This window comes from Aythya fuligula, chromosome 5 (assembly GCF_009819795.1).
Source record: "Aythya fuligula isolate bAytFul2 chromosome 5, bAytFul2.pri, whole genome shotgun sequence".
NCBI classification, from domain to species: Eukaryota; Metazoa; Chordata; class Aves; order Anseriformes; family Anatidae; genus Aythya; species Aythya fuligula.
The window spans coordinates 41457333-41474904 of record NC_045563.1 but is presented as its reverse complement, the minus strand read 5'-3'; the positions used below and the strand labels follow the sequence as shown (position 1 = coordinate 41474904).

The 17572-nt window shown below is 40.3% G+C and overlaps 1 protein-coding gene across 1 annotated transcript; it reads right to left on the bottom strand.

Moving 5' to 3' along the window:
• Positions 1-566: 566 nt before the first annotated feature.
• Positions 567-5511, bottom strand: ACTC1 (actin alpha cardiac muscle 1). Its single transcript, XM_032189374.1, has 7 exons — positions 5472-5511; positions 4969-5117; positions 3554-3878; positions 2807-2968; positions 2502-2693; positions 1228-1409; positions 567-869 (listed from the first exon to the last, which is right to left on the bottom strand). The coding sequence occupies exons 2-7, from the start codon at positions 5095-5097 to the stop codon at positions 726-728; spliced, it is 1134 nt and encodes a 377-aa protein (XP_032045265.1). The 5' UTR covers positions 5098-5117; positions 5472-5511; the 3' UTR covers positions 567-725.
• Between the last annotated feature and the right edge of the window lie 12061 nt (positions 5512-17572).

The window sequence follows — 17572 nt, the reverse complement described above, 5'->3', positions numbered from 1 at the left end:
CTGAAGAGATAGGAGAAGATGAGTAAACTGTCAGTTTGAATTAATGTTTTGTCATAAATATTTATAGCCCACAGAAAACAACTGCATGACTCTTAAGGACTGAGCTAATTAATGCAATAAATTGCATTCTAAACATATCAACGTAATTCTTTTTCAGAGGCTTTGGCTTTCAATATGTTGATATTAATATACTTACGTTGTAACTAATACAACAACAACAAAATCTAAACCCAGTGAGTGAATGTGAGAGGTTTCCTTTCTACTTACTAGGTCTACACTCAAGGTTACTTTTGTAAGCCTCGATAAATGATTATTCTTTTGTTTCAAGTTTCAAAACTAAAACTAGGAAGCATGAACTCATACTAATAGTAAACTGCGACCTAACATGCCTACATCAGTTAAGAAGACGCATGCAGTGAAGGGATTGACAGGTTTGACGGTAGTTTCCAAATCCCAGGGTGTTTAGACTCATTTTTGTAACCATTTAAACACTTAAAATAAAAAAATAAAAAAATAATAAAAAAAAAAAGAAGAAGAAGAAGCATGTGTAGGTTGCAAGTCCCAGATCTTTATTTATAAAGCAATAAATATTAGAAGCACAAATAAATTGCACGGGTGTGTAAACAAACTGTACAATGACTGAAGAGTTCAGGAAGGGATGCCAGAAGACTCCAAGAAGCATATTGTCGTCATCCTGAGTGGGAAGTAAATTGAGGGAAAAGTGCTTAGAAACACTTGCGGTGGACAATGGATGGACCGGCTTCATCGTACTCCTGTTTACTGATCCACATTTGCTGGAAGGTGGACAGAGATGCTAGAATGGAGCCACCAATCCATACAGAGTATTTGCGTTCAGGTGGGGCAATGATCTAGGATGAAGAGAAACAGCAAAATCCCCTGTTAACAGTTCCGTTACTGCACAATCAGCCCACACCACAAGCATACCAAATTGCTAGGTGTTTCTTTAAGTATGAGCCTCTCTGATATAGCATACCGATCTTCAACAGCTGAAGCAATTTATGTAATATTCTTTAAGAAAATTTACAGACCAACTTGCCTGTTTTCCAACATTTGTTTCTCATTAATATAATTATGTTGATTAAAAGGAAAAACTTCTCATTTGTCCATCAGCTGATGATCTCACTTTTGACTTGTTCCTATATCCCAATTTAATGACAAGGACATTTTCCCCATCCTTATCCATATATTATAATACAAAGTCCTCACCTTGATCTTCATAGTGCTAGGAGCAAGCGCAGTGATTTCTTTCTGCATGCGATCAGCAATACCAGGGTACATCGTTGTACCACCTGAGAGGACATTGTTAGCATACAGGTCCTTACGAATATCAATATCACACTTCATGATGCTGTTGTAGGTAGTTTCATGAATACCAGCAGATTCCATACCTTGAGAAGAAAAACAGCAGATCAGTAAATTATACATGAGGTCTTTGTGAAAAGAATTCTTGGTATTTCCCCTCTTTACTAATATGAGCTTCTATTAATTTTTCTGTTGCAAAATTACTTACCAGTACAAGTATTATTTTAGAAAAGTTAAGAATCATAATGCATGTGCAAAGGAGACGCACAACATACAGTAAGAGGTAGACACAAGATAAATTCATTTACTATATACTGATGGGAGCAAGTTATATATAACAGAAAACATGAGTATTGGTCTTTGTCAGTCTCAATAAAAGCATCAGTTGAATATAGTAAGAATGGCAATAAGAAAGTGAAAACAGTCAAAGTAGAACTAAAAAAAGACACTAGTAATTTCCTTTCTTCAGCCTACCTGAAATTCAGAATCTATGCCATTTGTAAACATCAAGGGAAGAGATAACTGAGACATACGCCAGGATATTTATAAGTACTTGGTGATAAGTAAAAAGAAACCAGAAGCAAGTGTTTGTAGGTTGCATTCCAATTTATAATTTTAACAGGTGCTTCCTGAAAGAGTTGACACTAGATATACAGTAAGATGTCAGCTGATGAACAACTGCATTTGTTGCTCAGTACTTACAATGTAAGCATTTGCTATTATCTGTCAGCTGCACCCACAAGCAGCAAAGACAGCCATCTTGGCCATGTCAATGTTTGATTTCAGTTCGTGTAAATACACATTCCATCTTACTCTCTCCCAGACATTTTACCTCTTTGTGGAGTCAAATAGTGGTGTAAGTGTAAGCTTTACAAACACAGCATTGAAAGCTGCTCTTGTCATTAGCAACATGACAATATTACAAATGTATATTTTTTCACTAAAAAATTGTAAGTCTAAAACCTGGTCTAAAAGTTGCAATGAGAGCCCACAGCTCAGCTAATTACCAGCTGTTAATCACATTATGCAGAGCTAACAGGGAGCAGAAAATCTAACTCCCTATTTAAGTTTGGTTTTGTGCCAAATTTAGATAAAGAAGAAGGGGAGTGGGGCACCTTCTAGATCTTGTGATTCATTCATACCTCCTACTGAAAGGAGAATTTCCTGGGAAAACTTACCGATAAAAGATGGTTGGAATAAGGTTTCAGGGCAGCGGAAACGTTCATTACCAATTGTGATCACTTGACCATCAGGCAATTCATAGCTCTTCTCCAGAGAGGAGGAAGAGGCAGCAGTGGCCATTTCATTCTCAAAGTCCAGTGCAACATAGCACAGTTTTTCTTTGATATCACGAACAATCTCACGTTCAGCTGTAGATACATAGAAATCAAATCAAGGTCTGGAGAAACAAAACACTAGAGGAAGAAGATGGGTCAAGGGAGACATGAGGAATTTCACAAAAGGGCAAAGCTGGAGGACCGACCTGTTGTCACAAAGGAATAGCCACGCTCCGTGAGGATCTTCATGAGGTAGTCGGTCAGATCCCTGCCAGCCAGATCCAGGCGCATGATAGCATGAGGCAAAGCATAACCTTCATAAATAGGTACGTTGTGGGTGACACCATCACCAGAGTCAAGAACAATACCTGGGAGAGAAATTGTCAGAGACCAGTTAGAATCAATCACCTATGAAATGCTTCAAACCCTTACAACACAGTGAGCAGTAACACTGAAAACAAAACATAGCATTTTTCAGGCAGCATAAAGCAGCATCATTCTGTTTTAGGCAGTTACTGCCATACATTTGCTTTTGCATTTGCTTACATGGACATTGCCCATTTGGTCAAACATTCCCATGAAAGAGTTGTTCTGTATGGATTTTAAGCTAATCCATATGAACAGCCTTCTACTACAACACTGAGCACCAAGTGTGCTTGTGACAGCGATTGTCCTGATCCAGTAAAGGTCATCTTTTGGTGTAATACTCATGTTAACTGCAGTATCTTCATAGTAATGTTTTCTTGTTCACATCACAATGCAGACAAATCCATGGACTGCTCTTTCCAAAGACTGTTTTGCACTATCTTTTCTGATAATGTTATTTTTAGTCACTATAATCTTAAAAAAAAGTCTGCAAATTTGATTTTTTTTTCTTCATGTTTGGAGTGGGAAGGAAGGGAGAGCTGGGGGTCCTGAATGAAAAAAAAATCTAAATGGTATGTTTATTTTACCTGTTGTACGACCGGAGGCATAGAGGGACAGGACAGCCTGGATTGCCACATACATGGCAGGTACATTGAAGGTCTCAAACATTATCTGGGTCATCTTTTCACGATTAGCTTTAGGGTTCAAGGGGGCTTCTGTGAGCAAGGTGGGGTGTTCCTCAGGGGCCACGCGGAGTTCATTGTAGAACGTGTGGTGCCAGATCTTTTCCATATCGTCCCAGTTGGTGATGATGCCATGTTCAATGGGATATTTCAAAGTCAGGATACCTCTTTTGCTCTGTGCTTCATCACCCACATAGGAATCTTTTTGACCCATGCCAACCATAACACCCTAAAAGAAGAAAATACAGAAAAGCATGATTTGAGGAAGACAACATTACAGAGCCCAAACAATTACACCTCAGACAACTATGCTATTTGCCAGAAAAGTACAAACATTTGTGCCACTGAAAGCTTGTTTAGGAAAAATGCGCTTCACTAAAATATTAAGTCAACAGAATTTGAAGTTCTCTCTCAAAATCTGTTTTCCTTTAATCAGATGAAAGCATTTTCCCCCTTTTTGTTTAAAACACCATTTATTTTCAATTACCTCTTGTGGTCTAAAAGTTTGACTGATGGTAAACTGCACAATATCATGAGCAAGAAAATACAGATACAGATACAAAGAGAGTTTATCAACATAAAGATAGGGAGTGGAATTAAGTCTTCTAGTGAAAAAAGACACAGTCAAAATGGCTTTATTGCTATGATGGCTCAACAGCAAAGTACTCGCAAGAACAGAATATTAATTCCAGATGTTTTAAATAATAGTATAAAAGACAAACTTTTTAACATGGAAACTGTAGGACAAAGAGTGCCGTTTTCTATATGCTGAAAGACTTGTCACAAAATAGGGGAAGAATGAAATGGGAACAGAAAAAAGGAGACTTAGAAGGTGGTAAGAAGGGAAGATCAGAGACAGACAATCAGAGAGGAGATTCAAGAGTTTGGTACATGGGACACTGCATCAGATGGGTGGGAAGGGCCTTATACAAACAGCTTCGTGCACGAATTGGGCCAACAGAGACACCTTTGCGCTAACACCAGCAGCACATCTGGCTTAAGGCATGGAGCGGGCAGCAGCTTTATATGATGCTGGGTTTGGGCTCATTAGGAGAGAGGACTGGGTGAGAGTGAAGGGAAGCTGATGAGTCTGAAATAGCCGGGGCAAAGGGAGATAGCAATAGAAAGGAGACAACGGAGAACCAAAGAGGGGAATTCAGGGAAGCCCCAGAAAGAACTGGAAAGGCGTCAGCAGTGCGAGTACAAGGTGTGAGCGGAGGAAAGGCAGAGTGTTAGGTGCAGGACAGAAGAACTGAGAGGTGAGGTGACCCCTGGGGAGCGGGGCGAGCCCCGGTGCCGTCGGAGGGCCGGGCATTTACCTGGTGCCGGGGGCGGCCCACGATGGACGGGAAAACGGCCCTGGGGGCATCGTCTCCGGCAAAGCCCGCCTTGACCAGCCCCGAGCCGTTGTCACACACCAGCGCGGTGGTCTCCTCGTCGTCACACATCGTAGCTGAGCGGCGCGGACCTGCAAAACAGCGCGGCGGCGCCTCCAGACCCCTGCGGGCACGGCAGCGCGGACCCGGACCCCAACCCCGACCCCCGACCGGCCGTGGGCGCCCGGCACCTCCCCGGCGCGGCGGAAGCGGGAGGTCCCGGGAGGGTGCTGCGGGACTCGGCCACGCTCTGGGGCTCCATCAGCCGCCTCGTAAAGCCCCCCCCCGTGAGGCTTTCAGGCCGCTAACACAGGGCATCTCCCCGGGGCACGGACTTCAACGGAAGCGTCGCGCCCCGTCGGGCGGCGGGCGCTGCCCGGGGCGGGCGCTGCCCGGGGAAGGAAGGGGGCGGTGAGGGAGCCTCCTCGTCCCTCAGCGCTACTCACCGGAGCGGCGGGGGGGCTGCCGAGCGGAGGCTGGGTGTCGTCCCGGCCGAGAGCCGCCACTTTATAGCTGCCGTCGGGGCCGGGGCCGCGGCGGGCCGGGGCCGGGGCCGCCGCCGTCTCCTTATTTGGCCGGCGCCGCGACATGGCGGCGCGGCGCGGCCATGAATGGAGCAAGGCGCGGTGCGGCCGCACGGCCCATGTAAGGCAGGCGCAGGGCTGCGCGGCCCCGGCCGCCGCATGGCCAAATAGGGCCGGCACCGGGCTGCCGGGGGGACGCCGACAGAGGGAGGGAGGCCCATGAGGGAGGCCCTCGGCCCCCCTGTGTGGCCCGCAGGCTCCCGTGTGTGGCCCCCGGGCTGTGCGCCCTCCCGCTGCCCAGCCCAGGTGGGCCTGCTAGTGTCCCCTTCCAGGTGCTGAGGATGCTGGGGTCTTGCCTTTCGTTTATTTCTTTTCTCCGTGAAAACCCAAATCTGGCCAAGCTGCTGTTTAAACGACAGCCCAAGAGTTACCACTTTGGTGGTACCCACTGAGGCACGTCTCCTCAGGAAGGAGCAGAGCACACAATTTCTTTTGAACCTTGATGAACACACGCAGGCAAAAAGCTCGTGCTTCTGTCAGCTTTGGGCTGGCAACATCTACAGCGCAAAGCAGGAGCTGTTCATTTACATTAACATGCAGATACTTAAATTCTCCAGGTTTGCTCCTGAAATGCACGCTGGGCCAGTAATGCGTAGCGATATGTGTAAGGCAGAGGTGGAGAGATGGGAATAGCTTGGACCAAAAAAAAAAAAGAGCGGTGTTATTAATGTAATGTGGCAGTTGTTTTCCTGCTCGGCTGTTGAAACATCCACATTGATAATTTGTTCTAACCATGGAACCTAGAAAATCCATGTATCTTCAAAGGTTTTGTTGGTTTTTGCTTTTTGTTCTTTTTTTTTGTTCTTTTTTTTTTTTTTTTTTTTTTTTTTTTTTTTCCCCCCCAGTTAAAAATAGACAGGAGAGGCATCCCTTGAGTGGGCTTGGCCTGGTATGCAAAAGCAGAGGTTGTCAACGTGTGTCCCATAGGAGCTGCGTTATAACACAGAGTACAGCGTCCTTCGGGCATGCAGCATGTGAACCACCCAGTGCCTGCTTGTGTAAGACACAGAAGCAAAATAATCGAGGTTTGGGGTAGAAGGCGAGGGTGGGATGTAAAAGTCAAGAGGGGAACACAGTCAACTAGGTCAATTGCTTAAACACCGGTCAAGTTAATTAGATGTCTGCAAGGCGTGACATCCATCACATGATTGTATATGTCTTCAGTGAGCTGAAAGCAAAGAGCCTGTGAATGCAACACAACCTGCGATTTGGGGAACTTGGAGTTTTTCAGTTTAAGAGCTGTCCTTGCACTGTGATTAGGCTCTAACAAAAGGTACAAGAACTGGAAACTGCTTCTCATTTCTAAGCAGTATCCAAAGGGGGCGTCAGAGTCTCTTGAACTTTAATTTCTTCTGAAATTGGAGATAGTGGAATCAGTTTCCTCATTTCTAACACAATTAATGAGGTGATTAGCTCCACCCTAGCCCCAGTTTATCTTGGGGTTGTGCCCAGTTATGAACATGACTCTGAAGCAGATGTAGCAACAAACTTCTTGGCCATTGTTAGCTCCTGCTTTTCTTTAAATGCCCCAAGGAGACAACCTGTTTCAGGTGAGGCACTATTTGTGTATAAAGATGTGTCTGTGTGTTTTATATATGTATATATATATAAATAAATATATATATTATATGCATTTTATTTATTTTTCCCCTCACCAACCTGAGAAGGGAAGGTGTCAGACTGTGAAACAGTGACCTAACAAGGTCAAAGCAGGGAAGGTCTGTGATCCAGCACTACTGCTCTGGGCAAATCTTGTCTCTTAGTTTTCTGCTATTGATGAAAAATCACCCAAAATCAATAGTGGTGGGATAAGGACTCCGAGTGAGTCTGTATCTATCTAAATTGATCAGACATGGGGTAAAATATATATATATATTCTTGGTGATAGCAATGCCCGTTTATATAAGAATTCATATATATATATATATATATGCCAAGCTGTATATCACAGGCTACGTATGCAGAGAGTATGCAATTTAAGCCAATTCAGGCCAAAAAAATGCCATACACTGCTTTAATTAAAAAAAAAAAAAAAAAAAAAAAGTACATTTTAATCTATCAGAAATTGCCACATATATATATATATATATATATTTTTTTTTTTTTTTTTTTTTCTCCTAGCACATCTTTTCTACAGAAACTGTATAACATAAGGGATTGGCCAGCCTCACCGGCACTAGAGATTAGTTTACAGTGTTATCTCAGCTGTTCCTCCATTCCGAGGTGTTACAGTATTTACATAGAAGCTTGCTGCTGATATCTGCATTGAATTCCTCCCCAATCAGACCCTCCCTGCCACATCCTACATTCCCTTTGGCTAGAGAGAGAGACTCTATTGAAACTGAGACAAAGCCAGCTCTTGCTGCAGAAGTGACACAAAACAGCCTGTATTTTCTAGTTTCCTTTATAACTCAGTATTGTCTTTCTCTACCCTTTCCTCCAGTTTTAGATTTCTAATCCAGAAGGACTTACATCTCAGATCCTCATGCACTTGAGAGATCATCAGTCTCTCTCCTCCCATCTCTCTCTGTCTCTCCTTTCTGTATACTGCAAGGTCAAATGAAAAGAGCAGAACACGATGCACATAAATCCAAAATCACATCTGCTTTCAAAAAGCCATTTGAAAAGTCCTCAGATAAACTTATACCTTTGGCCAAAACAATCTTTGCTTTCTGTACCAAAGTGCTTTAACAACCTCAAATAAACAAAACAAGCAAACAAAGAAAGAAGAACCCACTGAAGTGTGTTACAGATCATCCAGAGGAAAAATACTGTAGCATCTGACAGACCAGGGTCCCAACATGCTGTTTACATTTCTCATGGACATAACTGGGAGGCACCCCAGCAACAAAGGAAAAAACAGCAGTATGGGGTGTTAGGACTGCAGGCAGATCTGCAGTGGACCTAAGTTGCACATATCCTAAAATAGCTCGAACACTCAGGAACATGAGGTCTCAATGCCTACGCAATATTAGTGGTGTAGCGCAAGTACTATGTGTGATATATGCACACAGGCAAAACTGGATGTGTTACTTAACTAACAAGGCACTGCTGTGACTAGAGCCAACAGAACACAAATGGTGGATTATTAGCTCTTATCTCTGCATGCTAAAAATACAAATTAAAAAAAAATAAAAAAATACACTGTAATCTTACAATTCCCCGAAATTCTCACAATCACAATTCAGCTTTTGAATGAAAGGAAAAGAAATATCTTAAAAGTAAAGCCCTAATTCTTCAAACTTCAAAGCATCAAACTCTACCACTGACTTCAGATTTTTTACAGTAGTTAAAACTGCAATCAGAAAATGAAAGCGTGTATAGTCTTTCTTTCACATTGTTCTTTTATTATCTGAGGTTGTTCCAGTAAAAACAATAACTTTTCATAACATATCAAACCACAGCATTATTTTGATTTCACAGTACAGCATATCCTGACCTAGTAGGTCTTAGAACAGAAGACTTCTGTTCTCACTTCAAATCTGCTATTTCTAGATCCAATGGATCATGACATATAAAATCTGTCCTAGCACAGAGCCAAATGTTACCTCTTTTAAGCCTCAGGCCAGTGTAATCTTTGGAAGGAATTTTATTTTTTCAGAAATAAGAAGCCAATACCACTCTGACAGGTTCTATTTTGTCTCATGACAGCTGTTTTGAGTGATACGTGCTTTAGAAATATAAGAAGCATTGCAGTAGGAGTCTTATTGATGGGCAGGAGTCCTGATGTTAAACATACAATATATATCATGAATATCACTGTGATGAATGAGTCACTGTCATGAAGGAGTCAAACGTGGTTATCTATGCTATGAAGATGTCTCTGTGCTATGCAGATAAACAGAGAAGCCATAATCTGCAGTCTCCACCAACAAGCTAAAGTTGTTCCCCGTGAAATTCTATTACAAATTTTCAGTCAGATTTTGAAACTCCAAAATAAGAAATCTTTCTCCTCTTCAGCTAGATGATAGTTTCCCAATTTAATTACCATACGGTCAGGCAAACTTCTCTAGAGAATTCATTGAATATTTCCTCTTCTTAGTTATGTCTCACTCACCCTAGTGATAGCCTGTGTCATACTTAATACATTCCTTGTCTTCTCAGCATTTAAAGCCTTCACATAGTTGCAAGCTGTTATCATCTCTTTGTGTCTCTTTCTCTCACTCACTCATGTACTGCTGCACATCTATAATTAACCTAAAACATCTTAAGTGTGCTCTGAGATGATAGAATAATGAGGTGTGCACTGGGAGGTAAAGATGCAGCTAAAGCGTCTTGTTAGGAGGCTGAGAGAAGTAGGAACAGGCAACGTAAATGGAGATGAAAAGAGTTTATGCTGTGTCTGACCATCATGAATCATTACTTGCTGCTTGTCACTTACAAAGAAAGGCAGAGACTCTCATTCCCATAGCCCCTTTGCAGCAGAAAGGACTTAGGGAGAGCCCAGAGACTCTAAAAACACTGGGCCAGCACGGGATAAATTTCTTGCTTCCCAAGGTGCTGGTTTCTCACGAGCCACAGCATAGCAGGTATGATGAGTAGGATGTTAGCTTTTCATACTGTGAAGACTTCAGGCTGCTCTGAAATAAAATACAGCCTGGGGAAACTGCTATAGTTTAGTCTCCTCAGGCTGTTGTATGCATTGAAGGACACAGAGTAGTTCTAGAGGACAGAAATACATCCCAAACACTTCAGCTGTTTGCAGCATGTATCTCAGTTGCCAGTCCTGTGCAGTGTCTCTAAGAGATTACCTGCCTTACATGAGAATGTTGACAGGCAGTTTTTCTAACAGACTCTAAGTCTCATTTCAGCTGTTTTTGTTGCTGGTGGTGGTGGTTGTTTTTTTACTTAGAAAAAAAAATTAAAAAAATCTGACCTGAACACCAGAAAAGATGAGACATGAAAAACACCTTTGTAGATGTTTGTTCAGTATCATCACTTGAGGAGTGTCTGCCTGTTAGTACAGTATCAACAAATAACAAATCCAAAGGCAATGGGCACTTGCTAGATGTAGCAAGAGTGGTTTGAAGTTCTTTTATATGAGGAATATTTACAAAAAATACCAACTCTTAAGGCTAAATTCTACCCAGCCAATTAAAACATGTAATAATTTTATTTAAACTGCATCCCCTTTTTATATGTGACTGCAAAAAGCTGAAATTTGCAAAACGCTTACCCAGCAAGCATATTGGAGTGACATGGGACCTTAGCAGGTATTTCATTTGTAATATGAATTATGCAGATTAATACCTACGTACTTAAAGATGACAAAGGAGATCAATTACACAACAGCGAGAAGACAAGAAAGCAAGAGAGACTCCAGAAGTGGCAGCCAAATGCACTTCCTCACCCTGATTTATGTCTCAGTCCACCTTTAGTCTCCTCCAAGTTCATTGTGCTCCTGTTTTTTTTGCCATAGATTCTGCACCTGTCACAGTCTATAGAAAGTAATCGGGACCTCATAGCCTATCTGTGTATTGCTTTTCAAATTTAGCATCACAACTGCTACCATACCACTGCCATGAGCAGTTGCAAATCTATTACCAATGACCTCTTCTGGTGGTGTTTCTAGCACTCTGCTGTAACCTTTAAATTTAATTTATTTCTCTACTCCAAGTCCTTTTACAAGGTCTCTGATTCACAGCCACCTGTAGTAATTCAGGTCAAAGCCAGTTTCTAAAAACTTTTCAGGCTGTTTCATAGTAGGAACTGGATCTCTTCCCTTCTTCACTGCTTCTAACATTCCTCCCCTTCATTGAGTTCCCCTTTTTTATTTATGATTTTATCACGTTCCCCCATCTTCTATTTCATCCTCCTCCTCATGTAATTCCCATCTTTTTACATATTTGAGAACCTTATGCTCTCTTGTAGATTGTTGTGTGCAGTCATCTATATAAGATGATGAGAAGATAAAAGAAATGAGGACTCAAATTGTTTAGGGAAAGTTTTCCAGAGAAAAAGAAACATACTTTTATTCTTCCCCAACTAACATGCAGTTGTAAGAAGATGAAATCTAATACATGTATCTTTTCTTTACTGGCATATTGCTTAGGATTGTCTTATTTATAACCTACCGCATTACTTTGGTCTCACCAATCTGTATGAGCTGTCATTTGAAATCCACTACAATGCACAGAGTTCAGTAATCTGAAACAAAAAGAACCTGAATCTACCAGCTGCTGGAAAGCCTTGTGTGCTTTTCCAGATTGCCTCTCAGCTGCCTTCTATTTTTCAGAATCAGCGACAGATGTCTCAGAATTACAGGAAAAGCAACAGCAAAGCTGTCTATCCAAATTGAATTCTAGCTAAGGAACTTTTAATGAATTTGTTCTCAAATAGGAATAGGCTCTCTGAATCAGAAAAAAAAAAAAAAAAAAAAGCCACAATTGATAAATACATCCATCTGAAGAAATTCCATTTTACAAGTCTGATGAGTGCTGCTATAGAAAGAAAAAAATGAAAACTATAGATTTATTTTTCAGAAAGACAGTATCTGAATCATCACAAATGAAACGTAAGTCACAAATAATTGTAAAACTAAATAATAAATCATAATCACAAAACAAAACATTTAATTGACAAAAACTATATTTGCTGTTTCTGAGTATTTTCAGAGTTTTTACCTTTTAGCCATATTCAGTAGAAAAATATTTTAATCTCACCTTTTTCAAAGGATGGAAAAATTACTAGGATTTTGATCATCAAAATAAAGTTTCTTTGGGGTCTTGCTGACCATTTGGATCCCTCAAGTATTAAGTGACTAGCTAGAAGTTTGTAGGAGTGTAGACAAAACTGTTTTTTTTTTTTCCACAAAGCAGTTTGATAAAAAGACTTCATGCAATAAGAAAAACATACCATAGATGTAAGTGTATATATTGTTGCTACATATTGTGGTGCAAATGCAAATTTTATCTACTTTTTCAATTTATTTCTCTTTATGTTCAATTAGAATTGAGGAGAGAGATAATGCAAACACTGGACCAAAATTTTTTCTTTCATGGTGGCATCATAATATGAGTAGATATTTTTGTGCTGGTAACAGATAGGATACTTTTTCTTTTCTACTGGCTTTTGTGAATGATTAGTTGCATAGTATGTTTTATAAAGAATATACAAATATTTCCAAAAATAATTTCCTATAACACGTTAAATCTTCAGTAATGTAGTCTTCATTTCAGTCCAAAATTCTCATAACACGTTGAGTACAATTCAGAAGATTTCATACCAGACAGACATTTGTCATTTTAACAATAAAATGTGTAACATGGTAACAGTACTAACATGTACATAACAGATTTTTCAGATCTCAGAGAGCATTTTCTAAGCTAATCCTATTGAGTACACACAGGGTGAAAAAATACCATAGATAAGAAGCAGAGTTCAACTGAAGTGAAAATAGCAAAACCACATTTTGAGCCATTCTAGAATGCTTGGCGATGGAAACAATTTGAAGGCAATAAAAGGGGATTACTTGTAGGGTTTAATAATTTCCTAAATAGTATTCTAGAATGACATTGGGGAATGTTTTCTACTAGTATTATTTTATCTACTGAAGAAAACTAATCAGGGTCTACCTCATTTTTCTTGTAAAGAAGCTTTGTTTTGGACAAGGCTAAGCATTTGCCAAGGCATTAGCAAGAAGTTTGTACTGTCTCTTCTATACGTTTCCTGTAAATAATTAAAGGATTTCACACTTTGCTTAACATGGTTCATAACTATCACAGAAAAATGTAGGGGTGTTTCTGGGTACCTCTAGAATAGAATGCTTGATTTCAAATGAACAAGAATTTGATTTCAAATTAACTGGAACAATTCATTCTACTTAAGCCATCCTTAACACAGGAAGACCCATTACTGGCTCAGTCAACTTTGTAATTACTTATGCTTGATATATAGATGTGAATCGGGTGTGATTTTTCTTTCACTTGAGTCCTTCTGGCTGTCTTGTTTTTGTATTTTCTTGCTTATAATAGAATGGCACTTTTTTTTCTTCACATTCAACAGAGATACAATGATGTCAGTCAGTCAAAAATTCTGCACTGTTTTCTTTGTACTACTTGCTAGAAATGCACCTTCATTAGACTGTATGACATTTTGAAAGGTAATGTATAAAAAAAAAAAAACAAACAAACTTTAATATTAATCATGTGATGAGATACCAAAATACTGGTGTCACATTTTCAAGTAAAACTCATGTATATTTCACCTGAACAAAATCTGTCAGCCAACATATTATTTCAATTTATTTATGGGCTTATCTCAACTTTTAACTTCATTTTTTTTCCTGAATTTGACTAGATATGCAGTCAGTGGACCTGCAGGCCAGATCCATAATTTCATACTAAAGTACTGATATTGAAGACAATGAAATTATGTAAAATAAAAATACTTGGATTTTTTCCTGAGTAAACATACATTTTATTTTAGAATCTCACAGTTTGTCCGGTAAATTATTCCTGTGCTATAAAAAGACTAGGTTGGTGTTAAGATTCACTGAGACCCGACATTAAACAAAAACAAATCAACAGCTAAATAATCCTAAACTGTTTAAAGTCAAATTTAAATTAGTATTTCATATAAAGATGTTCAATGTGTCCTGCAGATAAAATAAGAGCTGTGGAGCCACATACTCTTGCATTTGAAAAATCTCTCAGGCATAGGTAAAATTGGTGTTTGAAATTCTTCCTGTAAGAATGGCCCAGGCAGAAACTGTCTTGAATCTGGGAAAAACGATTGACTCAGGGGAACCATTACAAAGCCTGGGAAAAAAAAAAATCTGAAAAAGTGTGTTAGAATTGAAAGGTTAAATGAAGATTTAAAGAATAGGTCACTTCTTACCTAAAATCTCAGTGACTCAAGGTCAGAGGAAGTACCAGATGGCATCAGTGAAAATCTCATTGGCAAGAAGTTCACCATTTAAGTCGTTTGGGGAAAATGTTGCTGAAAATACATTTTTAGTCTGTTGCCTTAAGCATAGTAGGTGTTCAGGAAAAAAAAAGGGGGGGGGGTCAGTTTAATGGTTCATAAAGGGATTACGTCCCCATTAAATAACTCCTAAAATAATACACAGAACACAACCAAAGGCAGTCACCACAAAGAAAATCTAGATACTTTTCTATTTTGCAAAACAGTACCAAAACTACAGGCCACGTTGTTGCCTCCTGAATTACACTCCTGAAAAATGACAGTTTCTCAGTGCAAAATGTCTTGGCTAGACCAAGATATTGGACAGATATCTGACAAAGCTTGACATGCACGAAAACTCAGAGTGTACTGCCCTTCAAAATGAGAAAAAATGGCCCTAGAACAAGGAACTCAGTTAAACTCAGTAAATAAAAGGAAAACTTGCATGCAGAATGAGGTTGCTAAGTACTAAATCAGCTATATTTTACACAGAACACTGGCACACAGATGGGGGCTGGCACTGGCATTATCTTCCACTAGAGATAACGAGGACCAAGGTTTCTAGGGATTCAAACTATATTCAGACTGACTGACAGAGCTAAAGGGAAAATAAAGATAGCATGTTTACTTAACTTTGCTTAACTGCATGACGCTTGGAGACCATATCTGCCATGGCTTTGAGGGCACTTTCAGCCCATACTATGGCTGCCCAGCAGCCCCTGGGTTCCCCCCACCCTGGCCGTGCACAGGCCCTCACATCAGCCCTGGGGCCATCAGCCCCTGTCCCAATGACGCTGTGGCAGAGCCAGGCTCCAGATCCACAGCACTGCTCTGCCCAGCCACGGGCCCCTCCAACCGGGGCAACCTATGGGGATGGGGATGTGCCAACCTCAGCCCATGACCCTGTCCAGCCACATCCCCTCCCAAGGCCATGTCTGAGCCTGTTTTCCCTCACTATCCTTGTTCTTGATCCCCACCTGAATTTTGTGTCTCAGTCTGGTCTCGTTGTTAAGGGCCTGCTGGACACCAGTGGATCTGCCCAGCAGATGGACTTCCCAGCTTGACATCAGACTTGACTTATCACCAAGATACTCCATTATGGAGTATGGATACTCCATCTGGACTCTTGCTTGGACCTGGATCAGATAACCACCGTTTCCACACCTGTCCTGAGCCTCTCTTGAGCCCGGGACCTACCTGGAAAGATCCCTGCCCTGCACCACCTATGTTGTTCCCTGTGGCTCCCCATCTTCTAGGGAATAGCCAGCTCTCACTGCTCTCTGATATGCATGGAAACTACTACATTCAGGTTCAACTGGCCACAAAACCAATCTATCCTGAAATTCCATAATTACTGTCTTGAACTGGCACCCAATGAATGTAACCTAATGCAGTACTTATTGCTGGCTGCTTGCCTGTCAAGATGCTAATTAGAAACACCTGACATCATCCTCTTGTCCATTAAGAAAACACAAGTGTTTTCAAGGTGGCAGACTGACTCATTTGCAGTGCTTTTCTCCTCCTTGTTTAGAAGCAAGAGCTCAAAGAGAAAGTGTATTTTAAAAAGTCTTGGTCGTGTACCCAATGTATATATTATTTTGTGTCCTTTGTTCAGAAGCTGTTGTTGTTAGTCATATAAGATACAGATCATTCCTTCTGTTGTGAGTTCATAAAACAGAGACTATTAAACTCAGGATGAAAATGCCAAGTACTTATTTTACGAAAAATAAAGTTGTGTAATTCATGGTTCTGCAAAAAAAAATAAATCTCAAAATACACAATAATATAAAATATTCAAATCTATGTCTAAATTAAGTTCAAAATGTATATTATCAAAACCATACAGGCTCATCTGTTGGTACCTATATTTTCACCAAGAGGTCTTCCAAATTTTTACCAGGTTACTAGGTGGCATACTTAGTCATACTCAGCATTTAAATCTGTATGTATCTCTGTCAAGCATAACTTAGTACAAAGGCTGGGCACACATCATGATGGCAGTTCCCAACAGTGTTCAGAACATGTACTGGATTTTGAGATGAAGTTGCTGCCTTTAAATTATTAGGAGTCCCTCTTACTCTGTCCCACTGAAGATGTTCTGCATAATAACACAAAAATCAGAGGATCAGGAAAACAATATAAAGTTTGATAATACTGCTTTGAGGTTCAAAACACTTAACTGGAAAATGGAGGGAGAGTCCTGCTTTACATAAACATTAGGTTAAAAAAATAAAGAAGATGCACTGGACACCTACAGCCAAGTATACCTAATGGATTACAGAGTCATGTTTCATCTCTTTTGTATTCTCTCCCTTTGCTTTTTCATACCCAGAGGTCCACATCTAACAGAATGATGGAGAAATTTATCTGTTAAGCTTCAAAGGCATTACAGTGCTTAGGATGCTACCTAAGAGCTGAAGAGAGCATTAAATTCATATTGCACATCCCAGCAGAGTACTCCAATCTGTAATAAAAGAGAGAAGCAGTTGCCTCTTCTCTACCTCCACCTCCTTTTCTATGCCCAGGTGCACTTAAAAATGAACTCAATGACAGAAACAGTAAAGAATAAGTCCTGTATAGATTCTCAGGAGGAAAAGATACAGTCAGACTCTACAAGAATTTCAGGTTCTGTCTCCCAAACGAGCAGGGCTTCTATCTGCCAGATACACCAGCTGAAGCATACCAATGCCAGAAAGGAGGGGGGTTTCAGACACATCACAGGATTAGTGCTTCCAATACATTACCTCTAAAGGTCTCGTCATTACTTCATTTTTTTCTAGCACGTTCCAGTGCCTAAACCATCTCATACATTTAAGGTGGAACCAAGACATCTATGTCAATTCTCTAGATTTCAGTCTGAGTGACAGACAACTAAAAATTAACTACTTCAGCACCTCTAGCATTTTAGCATACTGCAATTATTTCATGGAACTAGCAATTAAAATCTATGATGGCTTCAAAATGCACTTAAAGGTAAAGGCCGTTAATACGTCATCTCTTGTAAAACATAAATCGTGTCACACCTTTTGGAAACTGAAAAGAAATACCATACCTTCTGT

What these genes read in the sequence shown, in the direction of transcription:
- ACTC1 (XM_032189374.1), bottom strand. Translation starts at nt 5,097, where the DNA reads ATGTGTGACGACGAGGAGACCACCGCGCTGGTGTGTGACAACGGCTCG. An exon ending in TGGGCCGCCCCCGGCACCAG is followed by an intron (nt 3,879 to 4,968) that starts GTAAATGCCCGG and finishes TTCTTCTTTTAG; the next exon opens with GGTGTTATGGTTGGCATGGG. An exon ending in CTATTCCTTTGTGACAACAG is followed by an intron (nt 2,694 to 2,806) that starts GTCGGTCCTCCA and finishes ATGTATCTACAG; the next exon opens with CTGAACGTGAGATTGTTCGT.